Source organism: Manis javanica, chromosome 1, assembly GCF_040802235.1.
Source record: "Manis javanica isolate MJ-LG chromosome 1, MJ_LKY, whole genome shotgun sequence".
Taxonomy (NCBI): domain Eukaryota; kingdom Metazoa; phylum Chordata; class Mammalia; order Pholidota; family Manidae; genus Manis; species Manis javanica.
In genome coordinates this window covers 98068141-98095570 of record NC_133156.1, presented here as the reverse complement: position 1 = coordinate 98095570, position 27430 = coordinate 98068141, and the positions used below count along the sequence as shown (strand labels likewise).

Sequence of the window (27430 nt, the reverse complement as noted above, 5' to 3'; positions counted from 1 at the left end):
CCAGTTTTATAGACCACACACTTCATCCTGAGAGCCAATTTCCTGAGTATCATCCTTAAGGAGCATATTATACCAAGGTGTGACCTGCATAGTCAGCCCTAAATCCATTAAAATCAACACCTTGAGAGCTCTGTTCTCTGTGTCACCTGTCTTATAAGGGGAAAGCTCCTTCAAGCCCCTCCTTAGAAATTCTGGCACAGTGTCCCCCACTGCCTTCAGACTCACAGGCTTCCCCCTCAGAAAAAGCCCAGTGGTCTGAGGAGATAGTCACTGCAAATCTATTCTTTTCTTACTGCCTTTTCTGAGTAATAATTTTTGATTCAGTACCTTTTAGCTATTGATAATGTTATTATATAATCTGAGTTGGAAACTGCTTGCCCATTCCAGTTCTGCCACCCATAAGACATTTTACATTTGGAGAAAACAGTAGCAGCTTGACTTTTTAAAGTAAAGAGTTCCTCTTCTGCTTCCAAACCGGAAGTAGGTATTTGAGCTGTGAAATTCATGTTTTTCTTAGAAGCATCAGTGAGGAGCTGGGTTTAAGCTTCCCATTCCACATACTTGGAAAGAGTCAAGTTGTGGAGCAAGCAGCACAGGCATCTGCTGCAAGGGAGAAAGCATTGGGCAGCATGAGGTGTCGCTGACATCACAATACCCTCGAATACAGCCTCATATCATGCTGCCTTTGTAGCAGGAGCTTCAAGCCCAGAATGTACTTAATATTGTTACCAACATAGTTGAAAATGCATATGAGAATTCATAAATTGCATGTTCTGGAAAAAGAGATGTATTAGAGACTTTGAATTTGAAAATGCTTTGTCATAAAAATACATACCACTGGACTGTCTCATGAGGAAGAAAGAACATTCCCTAAGGCGCCTGCCTCTGGCCCTGATGCTAGGTAGACATTTCTACCACCGCCCCTTGTACTTTGACTTATGTTCATTTGTCTTGTAGCCAGTATCAGATGTGTTAATGATCACTAATTTGATAAATGAAATTATTACAGCTCATACTGTCAAGACGTGAATGTAAGCAGGCCTTAGATTTTCTAACTTAATAGCTGGACTGTGGCAGCCTTTCCCTCATAATGGAACCTTCTGTCAGCTACAGTCAGCAGACTGTCTCTAGCAGGAGGTACACAGACACATTTAATGCTCACTTTAAGGGTAGCCAGTAGCAGATGGCGAGCCATCGATGAAACAATGTTACTAATCACAGCATTTCTGAAGAACCAACTGCTAGGTCTGCCTAATGTCCTTGGTCCTGTCTTCTACCAGCCAGTCACTCATTCTGGAAGAGAGACCAGATACACATGAAAAGAAATCCAACATACAGCCAGCACAATACAAAGTAGTCACTGAGTAGAGCTGACTGAAGTAGAGTCAGGGACTGATTTAGGGAAGATAGGAGAAGCCCACCCTGGGACAGACCTGGAATACTGCTTCCTGGCAGGCTTACCAGCTCCCAGAGCACCTCGACTAAATGCCTTCACTCTAGGGTTAAGCTGTTCTTACTGCACACTAAGAGTGAGGAACTCAGAACTCTTAGTTAACCCACTTGGATTATAAGAAATGTGCTTCCTTTTTGTATATCTTTTCAGTTTTAATGTCAAAACTGACACACTCTACAGATAATCAAATTCACACTGACAAAAACTGAAGACTGTCTTCCAAGTGGTGCTGCCAGTACAGATCCAGCAGCCCCATGCCGCAGTCACAATGAGCCCCTTAAGTGTGGCTGGTCTGAATCGATGTGTGCTGTGAGTGTAAAAGAAATTAATGGGAAATACCTCATTAATAACTTTTACATTGATTGTATATTGAAATGGTAATATTTTGGATATTAGGGTCAATTAAAGATTACATTTTTACCTATTCTTTTTTAGTGGTAATGTGGCTACTAGAAAATTTTGCACTATGCATATGGCTTACATTTGGGTCCTGTCATTACAGAGTCCATAAAATCATCCTTTCTCTGAATTTCTAATATAAACTCTACTTTGTGGCTATTTTGTATTGTATTAGCTGTATGCTAGATTTCTTTTCATGTTTATCTGTGTCTTCTAAAATGAATGATGAGCTGGTAGAAGACAGGACCATGGAAATGGTCATTCTCATACTGTAATTTTCAAGATGGAGACGTCTGTAGATGGCATGGCTGGTGAGTTCTGCTCTTGTGCAGTGGGCATAAGTCAGATATGCTCAACATCCATAGAATTTGAAAAATAGGGAAATAGGCCGATCAAGGGTTGGCTGTTCTTGAGCTCTGTACTTTCTAGGGCCGTTATTTAACTAGAGAATTCTTTTCTAAATTTGTTGCCTGACTCTTGGCATTCGGTTTCCACAGCAGTGTACTGGCTGCACCAAGAAAAGATGCAGTCTTGAAGGAAACGCTACGCCCTAAAGGAGCTCAGTGCGGTGACACTCAGTTCATAACATAAAGATCCCTTGGAAGAGAGCTGCCTTTGTGTCTTCAAGACCAGATAACCACTGTCAGTTAAGTCCTGGCTTTGACTGGTGCCGCTGTGCAAATAATGACAAATCACTTAAACTTTCTGAGCCTCAGTTTTCCCCTCTGTAAAATAGGGAAGGTACTCTATAGGGAAGTCCTCTCAGAGGGGAATGGATGCACTTAACAAAGATCTAGGGTTGGGAAGCAGAGCAGTTTCCTCTGAGGGTTATGACTTCTAATGATCCCCTTTACCTGTTTTATCACAGACATTTGTATTCACTGACTGTGTGAATACAATTTTGCACAGACCCTTACCCTTACTGTCCCTTAGAGCCCAGCCTGCATTGAACAGAAATCTCAAAATGTGAAAAGGGACTCCATATACAAGCAACCTAATTTAGAACTCAGAAAGAACTCAATGTGGGAGTGATCAAGAGTAAGTGGAAAGGGCCTTTGGATTCAGACGTATGTGGGCTGTGGCATCTGCCCTGCCAGACACTAGTCAAGTCACTTAACCTCTCGGTCTTCCCCATGTGCAGAATGAGACCAGTGCCCTTCACAAGAATGTTTCCATGATGAGAGCAGTGTCTAGGCTGGTGACCACTCACCCCACCCCCTTCCTGCCTCCTGTGACCTGCCTTTAATGCAACTCTCAGTTTCATGATCTCCACCCCTCCCTCTAAGTCATGACAAAGAGAACCCAAGTTAGGTTATATTCTCTGATTTGTACCATCGTGACTTTGGAGTACATTTAAGAACATGTAGTCAGTTGCTTCCTTGAGGTCCATATACAGAGAAATAGAAATGTTTTAATCCTTTTGAATTTGTTCATTCTCACAAAGTGAAAGTTTCTCTCTCACTTGAAAACACTACTTCAAAACAGCTTCCCATCCCCTTGTTAGAAATTAGAGGTTAAAGTAGCCCAATGAAATATAATTAAATTTGCTGTTTTCCCATTCATTTAACTTAATTTCATTTAATTTATCCCCCTACTTCCCATATTTGAAGTGATTTTTTTGCTTGGTGTCAATTCTAGCCATGCTCCAGGTGCCTTCTGTGGTGTTCGCTAGATTTGCAGCACCATAGTGCCTAAAGAGAATAGAGAATTATTTTAAAGTAATTCCTGATTAAATATAATTTGGTAATTTTATATAGGCCATGTGAATTTCTTCATTTTTATGTACTGATCATAGCATTTAAGAACTAGAAATTATTTTAGAAGTTCTTAGCCACACCTACCACTTCACTGATATGAAAGCGAAGGTCCAGAGATGTTAAACGTTTTCCCCAACATGTTATTGACTGAGAGATCTAGTATTCCTCACCTGTTGTCTTAATTCTTTTTCCTCCTACTGCACAGTGACTTTTCAATTGTTTCTCATATGGTACAGTAACAGTCATGCAGAAGCAAGGTCTTTATTAGTACTTTTTAAACAGAAGTCGAAGGATAAATCTTATAAACCCCTTTCTAGTTTCTCCAATACATTACATTAAATGGCCCCAAAAATATTTTAGGGGCTAAAATAAATTGTGCCTTCAGCAGGATAATGCAAAAAGTGACCAACAGGGGGAAACCTAATACATCCTTTTGGATTAATTCACTCAACTCCTTGTCCCTTTTATAAAATTACCCAAGCTCCTGTTGAAGCCAGCAAAACACATCTGTTGTTTTATTTATAGCCACAATTTCTAAGAAGCATATTCTATAGCCGATGAAAAAAGAAGTTGACAGGTCATAATTCTTAAAGTCACCGAAGCCCAATCTAATAGAACAAAATGTACAAAACTCCCTCCCCATGGTTCAGGCCCTATCGCTTCCCTTTCAACTGTAGACAGAAGTGGTGCAATCGAGAAGCAGAGCACAGGTTGTTATGGTTGTTAAGAAAGAGGCAACTCTGAGATGAGAATGCAGAAAGGAACACCCTGCCAGGGATCCAGGTCTGCGAGGACTGCGTTCACCACCGGGCTGTCCACCAGCCTGAGTCCTACTGGGTCCTTTGTCGTTAACATCACCACCAGCACTTCCATCATTTCCCTTTTTGCTGGAAAGTTTTAGCAGTGTGAGATCTACCAATGGTTACCGATGTATTTTCTCTCACGAATCTCAAGTGTTGGTTAAAATTACAGATTGAATAATTTCATGTCTGGATCCAGCTTAATTTTGGACTTCACTCCTTTCCTTTCACCAGTTAGCTCTAGTGTATTTGACATTGCCGCTTTTTCCCTGCTGACTTTTAAGCCATTACAAAAATACAAACATCACCTATCTATATTTTTTAGCTTATTTCTGAGAGTCTTTTTGGGAACTTGGTCAGACTTCTTTATCAACATGTATTTTATATTTTGCTTCTGCTCTGTCTGTAACGCCTCCTGTTTATCACAGGTTTTTTTTTTTTTTAAGGTAGATTGATCTGTCACAAATAAGCATAATACTATTTATTACCCCAAGTTTATTTGAGACATAATGCTATGATCCAGTTGTTCCCCAGAGTCAGCCATGTAAAATCATTATCCTTACAAAGAAAATCATAACCAGAATAAGTCTGTCAAGTTCTTCAGCTGAGAGGAGAGCAGCCTCTTGTTCATCTCAGCAGTGATCAGAGTATATTGCAAGATAGGAGAATTGATTATTAGCCCACCAGAATTAATCACATTCTTCTGAGGTAGTAAAAAGATATTGCTTCGTTTTTTTACAATTCCGATTTCTCACACAATTGTTAAGGGTTGTGTTTACTTTTATCTCAATATTACTACCCTTTATTATATATGGATAGCTTAGTTTTATATCAATGATTTTTAAAAAAACTTCTTTTAATCAAAAAGCATTAGACTAAATACTACCTAATTTTCTTATGTAAGTTTTCTGCACTAGTTGATAGGGAATTTTCTGTTTACTACATTCTGGCTCCTTGTCCTTTTTTGCCTTTATATTCTTTTTCTTCCCGTCCCTACAGACAATTCATCTTTTTTCCTTTTCTCTCCCTCGCCTACAGCGAACGCTTTAACTCCCTTCATGTGTCTATTAAGCATATCTTAGTAAGATTCCACTTGGGAACCCTTTGATATGTGTCACAAAATGTATGTATTGTGTAAATTGTTTGCTGGGAATAGTCCATCTGTACCTTGCTGAAAGCGATGTTAGCCAGCCATATTTAGCTGAATAAAACCCATTACGTCCTTGGGGAAGAATGTGCTTAGTTTAGCCTTATGAGAAAATATTTAATAAATGCTGTCCTGAAAATATTTAGGCTGGCTGAACTGACTGGCCGGGGTTCAATCCTGATAAAGTGGAGGTGATGGCAAGATGCCGGCCTGCCAGGCCGTAATCAAGTTGAACAAACGCTCCTGTTTTCACTCTGGGTTCCTGCTGTTGCCAAGTGCCTTTCCACTGGTATCCTACAAAGATTTTCCAGCCCCTTCCTGTGGCTTTGTGACTTGCAGGATAGCATCATGCAGTTGTCTGCCTAAGGAGGTACCTGAGATCCATGAGTGGTCTCAGCTGGCTTTGAAGTTGCTCTGTTCTCTAAAACCCTACCTTTACCACTTACTGCTGGCTTGACTTTTGCTTCACTTTTCTTAACCTCAGTTTCCTCATGTGTAAAATGAGGATCATCATGAGACCTCACAAGTGCATGTGAAAGGAGACAGAGCACACAAAGCACCGAGCACATCTTCTGATACTGAGTGTTCACTATGTGAGAACTATCAGAAGCACTAGGAGTAACATGTAGATCAGCCTTTCTGCTATTTCCTATATGTCTCCACTTCCTCACCCCTCCACCCCCACCCAAATTTCAACAGCCAAGTCCTCTTAAATGTGGAGAGGTGGAAGCAGCTCTGGTGCAGGAGAACTGAGTGCTAGTCCACAGCCCTTAACTGTGGGCCCTTGGCAAGGTACGACCCACGTGTTCCCTCTCCCCACAGCAGTGCACTGATGCACAGAGCAGCAGGACCGCTGCCAATCTCACTGCTTTGCTGTCTAATCAGGTGTAATATCAGATCTAGTTAGATTGACAGCCAGAGCCTCTGAGTCACCCAGCGTCCTCTGGCCCATGCATGTTTAGACGCTGAACTCCTGGGATCTGGTGTAAGACCGGCCCAGGAAGCTCAGGGCTCTTAGGCAAGAAGCACAAAGTATATGAAGGAACAAGTGTGAGGAGTAAACGTTGGGATTGCCTCCTGCAGTGATCCGGATTTGCTCTCTGACTGGTGGGCTCATCCTGAATCCTTGCTACTCAAAGTGCGGTGTGAGGAGCAGCAGCGCGGGCATCCCCTGGGACCTGGTTGGGAATGTAGAAGCCTGAACCCTGCCTCAACCTACTGAATTAGGTTATAATATGCACATGAAAGTTTAGGAAGCACTTCTCTTAGGAATCCTGTGACACACAGAAGATGTGTACTAAATACCTGCAGAACTGGTATTTGATACAGACTTTTTCCCTACACCTCATATTTCTTTCCTCTCTTTGGGTGTAGTCTATTGATGTATTAGGCAGTGTGGGCTGCCATGACAGAACACCATGGGGTGGCTTCAACAACAGAAACTTGTTTCCCAGGTTCAGGTGCCTGGAAGCGCAAGATCCAGGAACCAGCATGGTGGCGTCCTAGTGACGGTCCTTCCCTGCAGGCGAACAGTTGCTTTCTCTCTGTGTTCTCACGTGGCAGAGATGGAGAAGCTCTCTGGAGTCTTTTCTTAGATGGGTATTAATCCCACCGTGATGGCCCTACCCTCATGTTCTCATCTAAACTTAACTATCCCCCAAAGGTCCAATCTCCAAATACTGTCACACTGGGAGTTAAGGCTTCAATGTAGGGATTTGGTGGGGGGGCACAATTCAGGCCATAGCAACTGATTTCTGCAGCTTACTTTGAAATACATAAAAAAAAGTAAGGTGGCTTAATGGGTAGAAGTGTAATAAGACAAGTACAGATCTTCCTCAACTTATAACAGGGTTACATCTCAGTAAACTTATTGTAAATTGAAAATGCTTTAATTTGAAAATGCATCTAATACACCTAACCTACTGAGTATCACACCCTAGCCGAGTGTACCTTAAACATGCTTAGAACACTTACATTAACCTACAGTTGAGCAAAATCATCTTAACACAAAGCCTATTTCATAATAAAGTTTTGAATATCTCATGCAATTTATTGAATACTGTAGTGAAAGTGAAAAGCAGAGTGGCTATATGAGGCCAGAATGGCTGATCGCAGGCCTGAGGGGAGCTGCCCACCATCACCAAGAGACGCACATCGGTAGCCTGGGGAGAAGATCAAAACTCAGAACTTGAAGTACAGTTTCTACAGAATGCATGTTGATTTCACAGCACCAGAAAGTCAAAAAATTGTGACTCAAGCCATCATTACGCTGGGGGCCATCAGGACTTTTGCCATAAGCACCTTTGCTACATAACTAATGGACCGTAAGGCAATTTTGCTGTAAAGATAAAATAACTGGTTGACAGTTTGGTTTCATTTCTCCATTGATGGAGTGCTCCCACTTTTATGTTATATAAATCTTAGCGCTTAAGTGTGATGGTCTATGCAGTGGCATAGTGTTTTGCACACGCATTTCCTGTAGAACTTTGGAACATCTATCAGTGGACAAGCAACAATATGCCAAGAATGAACAGCAGTGTAGAAGGCTTTCACAACACAATACAAAGGTCAGTTACAAGTATGCATCCTAGCATTTGGACGCTTGAGACATCTCTTAATGAAGGAAGAAATTTAGCAGGAAAAGAAAAAGTGTGATGCTGAACAAGGAGATAATGAAGCAACAAGCAAAGTGAAACATATAATACTATGAATGAAAACACTTTGAAGATAATGGTTTAGGTACAAGACACAAAATAAGATCAGTTATTTGCGCAGAATGGCAATGAACCTACATCCATTTTAAATGTATTCAAATATTTTATATTTCACAATAAAGTATTTTTTAATTTGTTACTCTTTTTTTCATGTTTCATTAAGTCCTTTCTAATGAATCCCCCTTTTGTCTTTCTAATGAAAAGAGTGCCTCTTTTATTTTTTGTGATTTTATCTTTTGCAGCAGAATTGCCTTATGGCAAATTAGTTAGGTAGCAGAGATAGTTGAGACGAGGATGCTTACAAGGAAAGTACCAGCCCCAAACCAAATGACTTTCTCTCATCTCAGTTTGTTCACCTTTAAATTGTGAATGATAAGGACTGTATGTCTTTGAGCTGCTATGAATAATAATTGAAAGCATGTCTGTGAAACACTTAGTATGGGAGTGTGGCTCCTAGTTGATGTTCAGTAATATTCTCTTACTCGTTGAACAGATGATCAAGCGCCCATTGTATGTGTGTCAATATGATTTTCCCTTCTTTTCTTCCCTTTAGGGCCTGCCTCTTGCTCAAACTTCGTATGCAATCTAAGCCAACAGACCAAACCAACTTGTCTTATAAATCTTTGGCCTCCGAAATCCCATGGACTCAACTGTAAATTATTTCCTGGAGGATGTGGGTAGTCTCTTTCTTCCCCATTTACCTCCGTCTAGCATTTTAATTTGCTAGACACTGTAAATTGTAATCTTTAAATGAGACTCCAATTTAGGTGATAAGAATCACAATTAATTAGGCTAGCGTGTCAAAGATTAAGTGAAACCTTGCTTCAGTTATCTCTTAACTCCCAGGTTTTAGCTAAGGCCCTCAGAAGCCAGGATGGAATGTCTGCTTTGTTTAATAAAATCTGTGCCTGCTGTTGGTTTCCTATACTAGTCTGTTGTCTAGAAATAAAACTAAATGGGCAGAGGATCTCAGATCCCTTTTATTTTTAAGTTGTGGAGCAGAAGAGATAAGTTGGGAGAAGATAAACTTAAAGATATTGAAGACTCATTAGTTGAGGATATCTGAAAAAGAGTTGCAGACTTCTGGTTTAAATCTGTTGACAACTCTTTGAATTCCCTCTGACTAGTTCACTCTGAAAATAATGCAGTTATGACCGAAATTTTATTTTCACATCTACTCTTTTAACTCCCATTTTCACTTGTCTATTCTTTTTTCTTCCTCCTCCTTCAGGAAAAAGTTCATGTTTCCAACAAGTTCAGTAACATTCCAACTACATTTTTTTCCTTTATATTCAGAAAGCTGAAATATAATAATAGCTCAATAGTTATATAAATAATAACTCAGATTAGTATGATAGTCCTTATAGGGGAAAAGTGTAATATATTGAAAGTAATGTGATCATTTAGATAAAACTTCTGAAAAGATACTATTGAGTGTATTTATATATAGAATGAAAGGCAAAATGCACGTGTCTACCCTATCAAATATGCTGCTGGTTCACCACCTTAAGAAAGTATTGAGAATTCGTTCTGTCTTAATTATAGTTATTGGTCTTAAAATCTGCCATTTCAGTTGAGTTTTTAAAATTCTGTTAATAATGAAAAAGATTAATGAATAATTCTGGGCACTGTGCTTACCATATTTATTTATATTATTCATTTAATCCTTATTACACTCATAATTATTCCCATTTTACAGCTGAAAACTGGGGTTCAAGTTCATTAACATGCTCAAGATTACACTCAGTAAGTGGCAAAACCAGGATTAAGGCCCAGATCTCTTTGGCTTTAAACCTGGCACTTCTAATAATTCTACTGCTTATGAAACAGGTGTGTTCCAAAATGAAGGAATCTATAACTGGATTTTTGCTCTGTTTTAGTTTTTTAGCTGTATTTTCTTAGCCAGCATTTGTTATGGCCTTGGCCATAGAGCTTACAAAGTTTAAATGTTCAAGGTATTAACAATGCTAGGCACCAAATAAGAATGTGCTTATAAGATTTATTTAAGAAAGAATTGAGATATGTTAAATTTTTGCCCACCAGACAGTATACTTATCATTTGATATAATGAGAGAGATTATTTCAGACAGAAATAAAAGTTTTGGGTCAGCAACAGTTAATAGACAAACATCTTGATTTAATATTGATCCCCACTTTGCATATACACTTTCTTTTCTGGTATTTGTGTTACAGTTTTTAAAGCTAAGTGGCAGTTTTCTTACACTTTCAAGCTGCTTCCATCAGTAGTGAAATACTTGGCTTGGACAGTCTCTGGAGTCACAGAATTTCAGCTTAAACTTTCCATTTGTCTCTGCCAAGCACTAACTCTAAAATGTCTTTTTTATGGAGAAAGCCTCCAGAAGGTGCAGCTGTGTGCTGGTTTCATCTTGCACTTTGTAGCGGTGTTGGCAGCACCGGACGTGAGGAATGCCACTGTCTCCCACACACCGCCAGTGCCTGAGGGCTGTTCAGGCCTGTCCGCATCAGTGGTGTGGGACGAGCCCATGTTTGGAGGGAAGGCTTTCTTATGGTTCATGGTTGTCATCAGGGCAAAGGGGGAAACAGAGCTAGTGGGAAATGCAGCATCTGATGCGTCATCAAAAATTCTTTCTACAGCCTGGGACACCTAGTTGGTTGGTGTTCTTGTCAGTGTTAAAGACAATTCCTCTTTACTTTTGAACAATACTAGTTTGGCTTTACCAATTTTATACCTTTCTGCTGTTCCTTCTTGTCTTCTTTCTCCTTAAGTAATACTGATTTCTTTTGACGAAAAATGATTCAGCTAAGTGAAAAGCTGGTATTAGGATTGTAGTAGAGGACTTGAATCTACAAATTCACCCAGATTCTTAATGGACTTGGCTCTTCAGATTTATACACTGGCCAGAGCAGGATTCAAAATCAAGAAGCATTCCTCATTCAGGGATAGAAATCTGTCTGAAGATGAGACCTACTGAGAATTTATGTGTAAACTTTATGAGGATCCTGCTCTGCTTGTTTGTGTTTTGTTTGGTATTATCTATAAAGTTTTTTTTAGTTCAGTTATGTTTTGGTTTATTGAACTGTATGATGTGCTTTATCACGGACTTTTTAAAGAACAACTTGCCGAATTTGGTAATTCCTAGCAATTGTCATTTCCTGTTGGAATTTCTTAAAGGCGATCTAATAAAAAAGTAAATACTGACCTTGTGTATGTAATAAAATTAAAGGAATAGTTGATTTTAGGATTGTTGAAATGATCATTTTGCTTTAGAATACCCTTTAGACTTTTGATGTAAATTGATCCTGGTGCCCGAAGTAGATGTGTACTTTAAAGGCTTCATGGGTAGGGTTTCCACATTCCTTATATTTAAATATTTTAAAGGAGAAATGGATTGAATCACAGATACTGTACTAGAGAATAGGAAGTCCTTCAATTGTCCTCCTTGTGAAATTTGCTTTTTTTAAAACTCCCATTGCCAAACCTTGATCTGCTTCAATGATTATACATTTGGGTGATAAAGCTCCTTTCAGTATTAAAACATTCAGTGGGAAATTCACTCAACATAGGACAAAACGAACGGCTACTTGTACTTCCTGCTATGTGCATCTTTTTTTCTTCTTTTTAAAGTATTCTGGTGTGCACTTCGAGAAAAGTTCCAGTGTTGCTGCAGATACCTGATAGCTATCCCAGTGCTTTTCAGAGACTTCCTGTAACATGTGTGTGAGTGAAACACACAACAATTTGTAGCTCAGGATACTGAAGGTAAACTACCATTTTGTGGCAAAGAAAAGTTGAAAGGACTAAGGAAAGAAGGTTTTGCTTTTTTCTTCTTCTTCAAGCTGAAGTGAAGAAAGAGATGGAAGCCCTTTTACACGCAATATTTGCCAACCCAGGAATATAGCAAGTGTTGGGTGCATGTTTCAGTCACAGTTAGGTGAAATCTTTATCACTTAATTTAATTTTTATATTTGTCTGTAAAACTGATTGTGTTAATAAGATTCTGGAAAGTGATAAACCTTTAATAAGTAATTCCATTTTCAGTTGCCAACTTACAGGGGTTTTTTTTCATTAAAAGAAAAATGCCTGTGTAACTCAGGAGGGAAGGGAAAGAGGATCCGAGCATGTTAGCCAGACGACTGTTGTGTGGATTTGTGGGTTCATGTACTTACTATTTAATCTTTAGCTTTTTGCATCTTGGCATTAAGGCCTAAAAGTTTGAGAGGACCAGAGAGAAATGCTACAGTAAATCCTAATTAATACATTTCTGCACACCATTTCTCCACCTTTATGTTTTCCTTCTGTCACATATGCTGATAGGATGATACTGTCTTCACTGTAGAAGGCATTTATGGGGAAGGATATTTTTGTGAGCTGATGATCTTCAAAGGCAAAGGGAAGTTTTACAGTTTATCAGAAGAAAGGAAATGGTATGCTCTTTCATTTTATAGTACTTACTTTACAGTGTTTTTAATGAAAAATATTATATGAAACTTTCAAGGCATTTGTATTTTAAGTGCTCTTCAGATGTATTCACATTTTAACATTTATAGAGATTCAGGATATATCATTGCTTGTGGGTTAACCACATGAAATTGTTTATCATGAAAGCAGGTCCTAAAACTTATTGCTAACCCAAAACAGATGTTGGTCTCCTTTCCTGGCTATTCCGATTCTGGGGTTTGTGGTAGTACCCTGGAATCTGTCTTCCTAGCAAGCTCTTCAGGTAATCAGTAGGCTCAGGCAGGTACCAGAAGTACAGGAGAGATGAAGTTCCCACTCAGCTGTCTGTATAGTGACTGGGACTTCAGTGGCACATCTGTCCTGCCCCCATGTAGTCCAAAATGTGTTCAAGGATGTTGCAGTAGGATACTGAGTGCAGTAGGAAATTAACACCCAAAAAATTGAGTAATAAGCTTTGCATGCCCTGAGCTCAGGTGCTGATTAGCCCTTTGTCCAGATGCCCTGTGTTCAGGGATGGCTTTATAGTGGGGTAGCACAGAGCCAACTCAGGAATCTTTCATCTGCTTTTGACACAATTTCCCCTTGCTTAAGCCATAGGACTGCACTCTCCAAATGCGGTGGTCACTAGTCACATACAGCTATTTTAATTTAAGCCATAAAAATTACAAATTCAGTTCTTTAGTCACAGTAGCTACATTTTAAGTGCTCAGTGGCCACATGGAGCTAGTCACTGCTTTTACTGGCTCACACAGCTACTAGAACATTTCCATCACCACAGAAAGTTCTACTGGGCCGTGGTGCTGTAGGGCTTTTTTCCATGATGTAGCTCTTCGCCTTTTATCCTGGGTAGTTGCAATGGCTAATTTAGTTAGGTGGCAAGATCACATGTGTCTGTCTATCGCAGGGCACGCTGCAATCTAAAAGGGTCTTAAACCACAGGGTTTAGGGTTTGCAAAATGACAGAAGTCATACTTAATTCTCTGAAGTCATATTTAACGCAATTTTACTTTACTTTTGTCATGAATCTGTTGTTTGATGCTGATTCTTACTATTAGAAAGATGGACTCATTAGAAATCTGCTTAACATGATATATGGCTTATACTAGAGAATCATACCACCAAAATCTCACTGAAACAAAATTATAAATATTTAGTCTTTCGTAGATTATATAAACTACTCATAGAGAAGAGTGCACAGTGATAAACCTTAAGTGTCTGAAAGTCTTTTATTGATGGCTAATAAACAGGTTGCACATGTAGATATTTTCATAAAGACTATCATTTACCTTTATTTTGCAGTTTGATTAATTTAAGATGAGTATATTTAGCTCCCTCTTCTGGTGTATCATGAGAAAAATGTTTTCACTTAAAATAATTTCATATATTCTTGGGAGTGAGACTACAGTTACCAGTGTAATTTTGAAAGACATTATTTATGAGTATCATCCAATTAGATGTTTTTTTTCTTTCATATCATTACCGTTGTTAAAACATGTAAATAAAGCTTGAGAAAACAGTTTGTGAAAGCATCACATTTCTTAAGATATTAACTGACCAAAATAATATGTAAGCAAGCAAAGCTTCAATAGCAGGTACACAGGCACTTAATTTGAGTGTCAGGCAAGCAGTGATTGTTTGCACTGCCTTCCGCATCTGATACTAGGCCCAGCCCTGACATTCATGGGGCTCAGGGCAAGAGTGCAAAAAGAGGTCCAGGTACCTTGTGTCTAAGTTTTTTAAAGTTAAAAATCATGTTAACAAATTGTTCGATAAAATGCATCTGTCCTCTGGACAGAAAAAATCTGGACAGGTAATTATTCCTTCCTAATGACCAGCAGGTCCGATTTCGGTGTCTTGGGTTCTGAGTAGCGCCCCAGGGTATGGAGGTAAGAGAGCCCTCACGCCCCTCCCTTGGCCCCCCCTGGCTTTGCCCCGCACTGCCAAGGGCCCCCCACACACCCAAATTCCATTGGCTCAGTCCCAGGCCACTCCTCTGGCCCGAGGGCCACCCCAGCAGGGAGGTCTGCCTGGAGAGAATGGAGCTGGGGAACAGTGCGGTGGCCATTTGGGCAAGGTATTGGGAGATTCTGGGTCAGTGTTCTGTGTGTCCCAGGAGAGAAGAAGTAAGCATGTCCCCGTGCCCCCAAAACTCCTCATGCTGTGGGAAGAGGCACAGCTGGAGGAGGGCCAGAGAGGAGCCTGTGAAAGCACAGGGCCCAGCCCTGGGTGCACTCTGGCTCAGGCCTGGGTTTGCTACTGTCAGATTGAAGTAAATTACTTTGTATTTAAGGTTTCTTCATTGTTGTCTAGTGCATTTGATTACCCCAAATTGAAACATAACCATAGGATATTGTTTATTTGCAGCTTTGACTCTTCCAGATCTTGCAGAGCAGTTTGCCCCTCCTGACATCGCTCCACCTCTTCTTATCAAGCTAGTGGAAGCCATTGAAAGGAAAGGTAATCCAGGAGGTAGAGGGACTCAGTTAACTCATTACAACCTTACTTCATGGTGTTATGATTTTTATCTTTCTCTTGGTCACTTACTAAATACATTTCTTTCTACCTGTACTAGACACACAAGCTATTTATTGCTGTATGCTGGGGAAATAATCTTGGTTTGGTTTCTACCTCCATATCAACATGTAGTTACTGTATGGAAACTATTAAATTCTTCATAATTTAATAAATACAATTAACTTTCTCCTTAGTGGCCAGATGATTTTGCCAAAATTATTGACATGCCAGATAAGATTAATAGTAGGAGTTGACTTCCAAAAATATTTGGTACACATCTAGAATAGATACTGGATGGAAACTGGAATGTCTCTCTGGCAGCAGGCTCACAGGTTCTCCAGAGAGCTGTGTTTTGCATACTCAGTCTGTTTTGTGTCCTAGGTCTGGAATGTTCAACTCTATACAGAACACAGAGCTCCAGCAGCCCAGCAGAATTACGACAGCTTCTTGATTGTGGTGAGTGTCATGGAACTAGAAAAATAAATGGTAAAGATGATTCTTACTTTTCTGTTTCAGGTGAAGCACAAAACACTTGAACTTAACCCTGCAGCATTCTAAGTTTGAAGGGAGCTCGGAAGTCATGCATGATTCCCTCTGCCCTATTATGGTAACAGTGCAAACCAGAGTAGACCTTTGATGGTTGTCTCCTGAGTTAGGGTGTGTGCCCACCTGCCTGTAGGTCCATCAGCAATCATCACAGCCAACAGCCTCTGGGTCCTTCAGGAATTGCAGAGGAGAGAAACCACCTCTTGGGATTTCTCTTGCTCTGCACATCTTACCATCTTGCTCTGATCCTGGAGCTGGCTACATCCAATGCATCTGTATCAGTTTTTAAAATATTTATTTCTTTGTCACTGTTACAAACATCCCTTGTGACATTTTCCTTTTCCTTCCTCCCTTCGCCTCTTTTTCCCTTGTCTTTTTCCTTCCCCATTTCTTTCCTTTCTTGGCCTTGCTCCCTTCCTTCCTTCCTTGCTGTCATTAACTTATATCATGATATTGTTAGATTCAATAGTGTGCTGGTAAACCCACTGCCTGGGGGAAATGCCCAGATTTGTTGCATTTGCCCATTTCGGTGGTGTAAATATTGGTATCACGTGCAAGTTCAGGCTATCTATGGGTCATCATTCAGCTCCAACTTGAGAAGAATTGAGCTCATTTGGCCCTTGTGATTTGGTACAAACCAGCCCTAGCACCATTGGTTAAATGATGTCAAATAATTCAACCAGGTGGCAGCTTCCTTATTTATCCACTCCCTCCTTTGCCATGTGGAAGATAACTATACAAATGTGAACAGATTTATTTGCCACCATTCCAGCAAGTCATCATCCATATCACCTTCTAGAATCTCTCAGATCCCTCGTTCCCTTCCAATACTGCTTCCTTTTTTTTTTTAAGAAAAAAATAAATTTATGCCCCACATTATTTTAATCAAATAAGAATGAAACCAAAAAGAATGAAACCAAGGTTTGGAAGAAGCTCTTTCAGACATATAATTGTACAAAGAACACCATATATTTAGTATATGAAAATGTCAAGTGTGAGGCATCTTCAAAATGAGTGAGCTTATGAAAATTTCTAGAAAAGAAGTTTCTGGGGACCAAGAAGGAAATTAGATCTTTGTCAGTAAATAGTTTCACTTAAAATACACCACCCAAATGTTTGAAGCTTTAAGAGAATTTTTTGAACTTTCATTTTTCCTTCGGACGTGGCAGTCTGTCTGAGACCCGCACAGGCGTGCCGTTTTTGCTTCTCTACCTCCTGTCTTACCCACAGAGTAGGTCATTAGAGGTTGACTGGCAAAAATACTCAAGGTGAAAAGACTTGTTTTTCTTTATTTCTAACAGCTTTACCAGGGTATGAGGAAATGCTGAATATTGTCCTTAGACAATTGAAATAGAGAAACATGTTTTGGTCAGAAAATTGGTCAAACTGAACACGTTAAAAGTCACAGGAAATGTTTAGACATCAGAGACCGATGCAATGAAAGTTATCTGAGAAATAGTGGTGAAGTTTTTTAATGTGACCAAATACGAAATGATGCAGTTTAGCTTTTAAAGAAAACTTCACACTACCTCTGAGGTGGAATAAATAATCCAGATTCACGTCAACAATATATTTTGACAGACAACTTTCCTTCACCATTTGAGATAGAAACACACATGTAGAAAACTGGTTTCATTTGGATTCTGTGCTATAAAAGTGGATTTTGTGGCCAAAAAAAAAGGGTAAACATTATTTAAATTTAGGAGTGGATCCTCCAGGACTGTTTCTAGCTTGAGGATTTTTCAATCCATAAAATTACTGCAATATCCTGGAGGAAGCTCAGACATAAGTTATTTACACTTAAAAAAAAAATCAACCAACCTATGAATTTTTAACCAACCTGTGAATTACCAGTGTCTGGAAAGGACAGACATGTGGGACAATAGCCCATTTTTATTAGCACCCACGAAGTTATTTTATTTCACCCACACATTAACCTTCTGATATAAGTATTAATTACTGCTGAAGGCAAAGCTATGACTTACACCCAAATTGTTTTAACTAAAAATCCTTATTCTTTTTCTTTTTCACTATATTGCCCTAAAATGAATTATTACTTTCCTGTCTCATTTGAATGTTAATGGTGTGAATTTTCTCTTGAATTTTTTTGGTTTGTTTTAACTTGAATCAGACTTTTTTTTTTCAAAGTTCTTATCACAGGAAGAAAAAAAAATTAACTATGTAGTGTGATAAAACTAGATTTATTGTGGTGATAATTTCACAATATATATAAACATCAAATCATTATGTTGTAAACCTGAAAGTAATATAATGTATGTCAATTATATCTCAATTTTTAAAAAACAGGCTTTTCACTATTGACATTTTAGGCTGGATAATTCTTTATTGTAGGGGGTCTATCCAGTGCACAGTAGGATGTTTACCAGCATCCCTCCACCTGCTAGATGCCAGTAGTATCGTCCCTGAGCTATGACAATCAAAAATGTCTCCAGATATTGCCAGATAGCTCCTGGGGATGGGGGTAGGTAGGGAAAAATTGAGAACTCCAGTTGAGAATTAGTCTTCTAGGTAGAGATCACTTGGGGAGAGGATTCCATTCCACTGGGAGGAGGGGTGAAGTGTTGGACAGTTTACTGGTTACCTGTCATGAGTAGATTCAGTGAAAAGTCAGTGGGAGAGGATCTGAACTCCCCAAACCCAAATAAAGATTATGTAGCCCTCGCCTAACTAACTTCAAAAATCATCACATCACGGCTGTGTAGGACTCTTAGAAGAGCCCATTGGGATAGCTGAATGCAGAAAAGGAGACTTACAGAAGTCAGAAACCCCAAGGAGCTTTAGAAGTTACATTCAAAAGATAAATAGAACATGTTATGTCATCAACTGTAGTGGAATTTGTTACAGGGTAAGCTTATCCAAAGACCTGAAATAAAGTTATGTCATTCAAAGGCTATATGGGCTCTTTGGAATACACCTCATGTGTTAGAGAAGGGCTTCAGGGAATTAACATTATTCTAAGGGCTTTTTATAGTTAAATCCGCAAACTTTTAACCAGCATATTCTATGCAGTGGTGGGCACTGAGGGAAGGAGGAAGAGCAGCTATGAGCCACATGCCCACGAGGTGCTCTATGTGGGAGGGAGACATATAATTACCATGCTATCTGGGAAGTGTCATGGTAGAGGTATGGCTCATCAGCCCTGCTCCTGCACAGAGAAGGCAGCAGAAACCCTGCCTGAAGGAGGGACATGTGGAGTATTTAGTGTCTTAATGCATATGCATGTCTCAATAGTTTATCACTTTTTTTTAGGATGAGCAAATTAAGTAATAATAATTTGCTAGACCAAAAAAAACATTAAATGAAACATACAGAGGGTGAAGTATATAGGGGCTAGCAGTTTGCCAAATAGTCAGTGGCTAAGAAGTTTCCTATAGTGATGCACACACAATTCTGTTTGACAGTGACAGTCACACTAGCAATCGCATTACTTCTACTTTCAGCGTGGATCCTTTGTGCAGAGGCTTCACGTTGCCTTTCCCATGTTCGTTAGGGATGTGATATGTCCCTGGTTAGTTCTTTGTAGGACTTAAGTGATCTAACCCTTTGCCTTGCCACCTTTTAAGTTTAGTCATTATTTTCCTCAAACTAACCTATCCTCACATTTTCTCTCAGATGGGCTTACCTGAACTTTCTGGTGTTACATGATTATCTTTTGTAAGATCCACCTTGTCAGTGGAACAAGTTTGGCTTATGATAATGGTGTGTCAAAAGAACTTTTGCAACTTCAGGCTCATCCTGGAGTAATTCATAATATTCCCACTTCGTTCACAGGTAACCCAGGCCCCATCTTTTCCTACTCATGCTCAGACAGCTTAGATAAACTTTCTTTGTCATTCTCTCTGAGGTCACAGCCCAATCCAGTCAGTCACCAAGTTAAGTTCATTCTTGATAATGTCTCACACATTTCTAACTGCATTAGAATTCAAATTACCAACAGGGTTATCTTCACTTCCAGCAGTATTCCTTTCCAACTTATTTTTAACACCATAATTAATAAACCTGTTTTAAAATTTAGCATTTTGCTCACTAACTCACTCTTTCTCCATTGATTACCCAAGTTACAGATAATTTTCCTCATATTATCCTCCACATCACATCTTTCAGCAGCACCCAAATGCATCTCATTTCTAGATGTCTGTGGTCATTCCTGCCCCACCAGCATCACATCTTTCTGCCAAGGGCTGTGCCTTTCTTTACCCTAACTACTCAGAGAGTGGTTTTGATTAGTATCACCCCATTATTGAGTTGCCCAATCTCTTTTCAGCTAAAGGGTTTACTAGAGAGACATGCTTATCTTAGCTTTCTTCTGAGATAGTTAACTGCCTACAGGTTAGATTAGTAATATCCTAATTAGAATCCCCTGTCAGAATTAGGGGGAAGCATTATAAAGAGGTTCAAATTTTCTTTATGGATATTCTTGAGATTGACTGCTAAAAATGTATATTATCTGCATATACCCCTGGTATGTTTTTGTGTGTCCAAATTTCCTCTTTTTATAAGGATACCAGTGAAACTGAGGTAGGGCCCACTCTGCCCGCCTCATTTTAACTTAGTCACCTCTTTAAAAGCCCTATCTCCAAATGCATTTGTATTCTAGGGCTTCAATATATGAATTGTGGGGGACACAATTCAGTGCATAATGCCATTATTTTTTGTTGCTCCAAAGTCTGGGATGTGCTTCTGGAATCATGGACAGGGGCCATCAAGTTAAATGCTTCCAGTATGAGGGACAGACCTAAATGAAAAGAAATTGTTCTGTTCAAAATGCCCTACAAAAAAAATGCCAATAAATACTCAATTATCTTGTATTTGCCCTCAGGTTGCATGCATCCTTCATGTGTCACATTTAAGTCAAATATTCAGAAAATTGGTCCACCGATGTATAAAATGTCTGAAGCATTTTTTTAAATGTTTCTCTGATAGACGCCGCCTCCATGGACTTGGAAATAATTGATGTGCAAGTTTTAGCAGACGCTTTCAAACGCTATCTCCTGGACTTACCAAATCCCGTCATTCCAGGAGCTGTTTACAATGAAATGATTTCTTTAGCCCCAGGTTTGTATTCTCTGAGAACTTCATTGAACATACGTTCAGATGGGGATGTGCTTGTCAACTCTAATAAGTGCTGCATATAAAGAGATACTTTTTAGAAAATATTAGTAGGAATCCTCCTTCCTTTACTAGAGCATCCAGTAGAAGACTCAGATTCTCGTTTACTTAGAAAGACTGTCCACATGTTGAAATGGCTCATTGTTGACCTTTTATCAGTATTGGCAAAGTTCAGTACGTCAGCAAAGACCACAGGGTGCCAAGTGCCATCTTTGGATTCAGGGAACCAGGACTGGGTCCCAGTGACAGGGGATGTTCTTATTTTCCTCGAGTGGCCGTTAACAAAATGTGTTGAGGGAAGAGGACTCTCAGTTTTAGGAGCTAATGCTCAGTTAAAGTACTTTGGGGACAGGAAATTGTGGTTCGTAACCTTCAAAGTTGAAACCTGCAATGCTTATCTCGTGCTCCTCTGAATTAGCCAATCATGCTCAAAGCTGCTCAATAGAAGGCAGATTTCTGCCAGTACACCCTGAACCTCTGTGGTTTTTCACACCATGAGTTTCTTGCATTTCCATTTGAGATTGCTACTTTCTTACAATGCCTTTTCTAATGAGAGCTGCTTCTGATGACTTTGTTTTAAATGACTCCTTTTGTAGGTAGAACAATAAAAATTTTCTAGGTGCTTATTCACTAATACCTAGAAATAGTCTCATTTTTTCATTTTTTTCTCTTTTCTATCTATCTTTCTTTTTTTTTTTTTGACTTACAGAAGTACAAAGCCCAGAAGAATATAGCCAACTGTTGAAGAAGCTCATTAGATCGCCTAACATACCTCATCAGTATTGGCTTACGTTTCAGTATTTGCTAAAACATTTCTTCAAGCTCTCTCAAACCTCCGGCAAAAATCTTTTAAATGCAAGAGTACTCTCTGAACTTTTCAGCCCTCTGCTTTTCAGATTTCCAGCAGCCAGGTGAGTAAAAGAATGGAAATGTGTATTTTTGGGTGATGAGGGTAGTCCTAAATTGGATTGATCATTAAATTTAGTCTGAAGGTACTCATTCACAGATGCATGTGTATACATCTGACACATGGTCTTAAATGTGTGTAAATGAAGATGAGTTAGTTGTTTAGAGAGAAGGTTTCTAATAAAACTCTCTTTTCTGTAGCTCTGAGAATCCTGAACACCTCATAAAAGTTACAGAAATTTTAATCTCAACTGAATGGAATGAACGACAGCCTGCACCAGGTAATGCCTTTTGAACATTTCAAATTCTCTCATTCATTTTTTAGAGCCTGAGAAATGATGACTTTAGACTGCCTCTCAATTACCCTAAGTTTATTGGAGAATCAAGAGCCATACTTACATGTTACCTCGTGATTTAATGCAAAAATATCTGAGTGGTAGTATGTATGGTAAATATTACCCTGATTTCAATATTTGTGCATTTTCAATGGTCTTGGATTTAGCTGAGGTTTGTTGGGAAGTTCCCTATTCCTGTCAATTTCTACCCTTCTGGTTGTTGCATAAATTATGGAGTTCATTTTACTTGTTGACATTGTGTTTTTCTTTCTAATACTTATAAAGTAGGGGATTTATAATTACTATATAATTTAAAGTATTTTGGAATGTGTTTTTTGGAAACAGGTATGCTGAGAAATGTCTGTCAAAATAAACATTTTCAATAATCCAAGCATTATGAAACTAGGGTGTTCGCTGCAGCAAGTTAGAGCAAGCCAGATACTTTTTTGAAAGCAGGCTGGCATTCAATTAGCCATTTAACAAAGCAGGAAATGTAGACCATGTCAGCAGTGGATTTAATTTAAACTGATGTATTTTTCTTCTCCTGTGGAAAGTCTAAACAACCTTACTTTGCTATATACTGGTTAGTGGCGCTGGTCATTGAGAATGGTGATTAGGACCCTATAAGAGAAGTAAAGTGTTTCAGGACTAGTAGATTTTTCTTGTAGTCTTAATTTATGCCTAGAAGTTAAGGAAGATGTCAAGAATTTATTCTTTATTCTAAGTAACTCATGCAAATTACCAAATTTGTATGATCAGGTACAGAGACCCACTTGGCAGTGTCACCCAATAGAGAGTTGTGCTTCTCTTTTTTAGGTATCACATAGCCAGGCTTGGTTGTTTGTATCTGGATGGGGTAGACTGAGAGAGGTGAGAGTCTAGCCTTAAAATCCACCTGATGAATGGGATACAGGATGGGAGAAGGTAACCACTTGTTATGTGGGTGTTGGGAAGGGCTTCCATGGACAAGCCCACAGGATGGTATCCAAAAGTGAGAGAAGTTGGAGACATAGTACATAAGGCAAGAATGATGGGTTCCAAATCACAGCAGGCAGGATGTTCAACAGGGATACCCCGAATTGTAGGTACACTACTTCAGAGAAGTCTGTCAACAGGTATGGCCTGGGACTTTTGAGTCCAGTAGGTTAGCCACAAGGTTTCATCTCGTGTGACTGCTTCAGTCATTTGTTAGTGGATTTTGGAGCTCTGTGTTGGGTTCAGTAGGAAAAAATGCAGTGATAGAAGTGCCCAATGATGAGGAGATGGGGCATGTGTGGAACATGGCACTTGAGTCATTTATTGACTACTTCCCTAGATAATCACCTGGGTGGGGAAGGAAGAGGACTCGCAAGAACAAAGCAGGACCCTGAGCCAAGGGGCTGAGCTATGATTTTCACTTCCTCCTGACTCAGTGGAGGTATACCTCAATAACCAGGGAGGGCTGGGCCCTGCTTGCCGTGAATGGTGAAGTGGTGGGGCCTGGTCCTCTCAGTGGGTAACCCTGGGAGCTACAGCCAGGAAGGATTTGATAGATACCCACAAATGAATTTATCACGTGGAGTCTTTGAGAATGTGTATTAGAGGTATAGTAGGATCAGTGATGGAATTCAATTAGACTGGTGTAAACTAGTTAAACATCTTTCAGTTTCAGCCTAATTCCACCAAAGGAAAAGTTTATCTGCAAATCGTTTTCCTAACGCACACCCGAAACTCCTTTATGTGTCATAGAGCCTACATTCATTCTTCTACTAAGAAATTGGTGTGCCAATTTCAAAGGTGGATTAGTTCCATCAGCTCTATTGAAGAATGATAAGTAAAGCTTTGAACATTTACCAGACCATCCCAGGATTCATGCAGCCTCTTCAAAAATACTGAATCTGAGCAATTTTTAAACCCTCATTTGAACCATTTTTCCCTTTGTATAATACATCTTAGCTATTCTGGTGTAGACTGGTATAGGCCCTTTGGAATTAAATGGATGCCTCAGTGTTTCTCATTTATAGAATATACACTGTCCATCCCAGGAAAAATGGCCTCATCCTGAACACCTTTGTATTCGGGAATGGCTGCAGCACAAAAGATGAGCAGGTCACACTGGATTAGAGAAGTGATTTCTTGGGCCTGGTCAGAATGCGACATGTCCGTGGAGTCCTTCATTACTGCCCCAGCACGTGCTGTTACCAGGAGACTTTGGAGGCACACCACCAGCGCATCTCCACCAAACAGTCCTAAATCATTAATTTAAAGTGACCTCATTGTTGTGAATTGAAATGAGTACTTGAATGATATTTGAGGGGGCCAGGGAAGCAAGACTATTATGGGGCAGATAGACATCCTTTCTAGTTTTTACCAGGTGGTACTTGAGATGATAGGCTAAAGTGCTGATGTTTGAGGCAATGTGTCAGTTCAAGTAAGACCCATTAGTACTTAGTATCTAATTAAATAATAGAGGCAGGAAGGCACTTACTGCAAGTATACAAAGAACTTTTAGAGACATGATTGGTGTGGTGACTTTTTAGGGTAACTGAGTAGACAGAAAAAACAGAGAAATAGGGCTGGAAATGGGCTTTGAAGAATACATACAATTTGAAAAAGGGAAGGAGAAATAGCATTTCAATTCAAGGAGTTTCAAAGATTTACTCAAAATAAGTTGCAGAGTACAAAAATACTGATTGGCTATTTTTACTAAATTTTAAAAAGCAGTAAATATTTTAATTGACAGTATCACCGCTTTACAGTGGAAAGCTCTGACCAGTTCTTCATTTGCACATGAAGAAACCGAAGCCCACAGAGGTTGAGAGTTTCATGTGGTGCTGCCCGGCCAGTGTGTGCTAGCACTTGGGTATGTGAGAGGACCTGGTCCTGGCCTCCAGCCTGCTGCTCTACCACTGCATTGCTGCCTGGGTCTGCTTTTAGTGTTCACTCAAAAGATCCTCTGAAGTTTCCAGCAAGTAATAAACTGAAAATATGTGATATTTGCACATATGGGTCACATAGAGTAAAGAGCCCCAGTCATTTTTCACAGCTTTTGTGGGAAGGGCCACAGTCACTCCATACTCCACGCAGTGGAAAGAACAGTGTGAGTCAAATAGATTTGGGTTTGAATCTCAATTCTTGCTACTTACTTGCATAGTTGATCATCAGGCCTTTCTAAACTGGTTTCCAGTCTGTGAAATGGGAATAATGCCTCTCTCCTGGGGTGGTTGTATGAATTAAATGAGATGCTAACCACTGAAGCCAATGACTCGATAGCATGTCTATCCTGTCTATTGTGTCGTGTCCTCTCTAGTTTTTAAAGCCCTGCCAGAGCTGGCCTCATTCTGCAGCCCCAACTCCTCAGCCCACCATTCCTAGTTAGTACTGTCAAAATCCCGTCAGGCCATTCTCGCCACTGAGCCCACATTCCCAGCCAGCAGAGCTAGGTCACTGGGGGCTTTTAGGGGCTTTAATGCACTGAAAGAGACTGCCCCATAGGTACATTGTTTGGAAGGAGCAGAGTGTCTTAGTGATGCCCTTTCCTCTGTGTACATCTTGGGGAGTGGAAGGCCTGGGTTTTCGGTGCCAGGTGCCTTTATACAGTGCACAGGACATACAGCCGTACACTGCAGCCCCACACCATCCCCTCTGTTCCATCTGTACCCAATTAGGTCTCTCCCTAGTTTATGTGCAGATTGTCAACCCAGTCAGTGTTTATGCCCTTAAGCCCTTGTCCTCTTAATTATTCTGCATCTCTTCCTATAATTTCCATCTGGCCGTCTCCATTTCTCAGGAGCAAAGGCTTCTCCTTTTGAACTCTTCCTAGCATACAGCATAGAACTATAATCATCATCTAAATGAAGTTTTTAAAATTCTTTGATAAGCTTTCCAATTTGCAAAGAACTTTCACGCACCCAAGTCATTTAATGTTTCCAGCAAACCTGTGAAGCAAGGATTCTTCCCTATTTGGAGGGAAACTAAGGTTTGAAAGGTTAAGCACAGAGTTAGTTCTCAGAAGTTTGTGGATAGTCTGCTGTTCCCTTTGTTACTAAAAGTCTTAAAAATATTTAAAGCCAAATAGCAGGCTTTCTTGAATGATTTTGCATGATGTTTACCCTAATACTTAAGTAGCCAAAGTAGATTTCTATAGGGCAACGAAGGTAAAAACAGGACCATTTAACGCAGGGTGCCTTTGAATGAAACCCATTATAAGTTTATTTACATATTTCAGATTTCATGGAAATATTCAGAAATATTAACTAGCATAATTGAAGTCTAACACTGCACCCTCAAGCCCAGAGTGGAAAATAAATGACTCTTTCTCCCTTCTGGCCTTCTACACCTGTCAGAGTTAATGTTTAACCACTGGCGCATTGCAAAACATTCATCCTGAAGAGCCTGATTCATAAATCTTGTTTTAAATGCTTGGGCTTGGTTTTCAACCAAACTAAAGCAAGCACTAAGGTAGAGGGAAATGACTTTCAAAGAGTTTTACTTTTCTCTGATTTATTTTTTTTATTGGGTTTAAAATGTGGTCTGACATTAGAGGGTTGTTTCAGAGGTGAGAAATGAAACCTTGAAAAAAATGCATATATTTAGATGGCTAGTAATAAACAGAGGTAAGCCGTGCTAGGTTCTTTTGAAAAGTAGGAAGTTTTATTTGTTCTCTGAAAAAGAGTCCTATTTCAGGGTGCATACAATGGTGGGATATGGCTCAGTTTTGCTATTGTTTTCAAAGGGCAGCCTTCCCTTTCTCTCAATGAGCAGCATTTGAGAGGGAGATGACTGGGAAGGAGCTGTTTATTCCGCTAAGCAATGGGCGCACCTTTTCAGATACTTTGAAGCATGTGTCATATGTAAACCTGGCTTTATTTGTAAGTTCAGATGGACATTTTGCCTAGCCACTAAGAGCACTGGATATGGATGGAGTAAAGAATTTGCATCATCCTGAAAGGCCCTTCTGTTCTAAATTGTCTTAAGTTAAATCTATGAAGGGAGGCATTCATTTAACCCTTAAGTGAAGATTTTGGTTCATTTATTTTTTTCCTCACTGCCTTTTTTTTCAAAGCAGTCTTTTGTCCATAAATGAAGGCCCACAAAAAACATTTTGGAAGTTGTGCAGGATGAAAGCCAGTTGTGGAACATTCACATTCTCTCTTTGATGGTGATTTGCACGTATGAAACAGTGTGTAGTCTGTAACATTCGAAAATATTTTAATGAGTAAAGGACATTTTCCTGACTAGATCACACCTGCTGAGAAGGGAAATGTGGCCTATTTTTGCGTCTGAAATGAGTTTTGCAAAACTCTGAG

The 27430-nt window shown here is 39.6% G+C and overlaps 1 protein-coding gene across 1 annotated transcript in view; it reads left to right on the top strand.

Annotated features, from left to right (window-relative positions):
- Positions 1-27430, top strand: part of PIK3R1 (phosphoinositide-3-kinase regulatory subunit 1) — an 89692-nt gene that overhangs the window by 47250 nt on the left and 15012 nt on the right. Inside the window, exons 3-7 of the mRNA XM_037026114.2 lie at positions 15076-15168; positions 15607-15681; positions 20716-20847; positions 21611-21812; positions 22009-22088. Of these exons, the coding sequence (XP_036882009.1) occupies positions 15076-15168; positions 15607-15681; positions 20716-20847; positions 21611-21812; positions 22009-22088 (582 nt within the window). The remainder of the gene's footprint in view (positions 1-15075; positions 15169-15606; positions 15682-20715; positions 20848-21610; positions 21813-22008; positions 22089-27430) is intronic.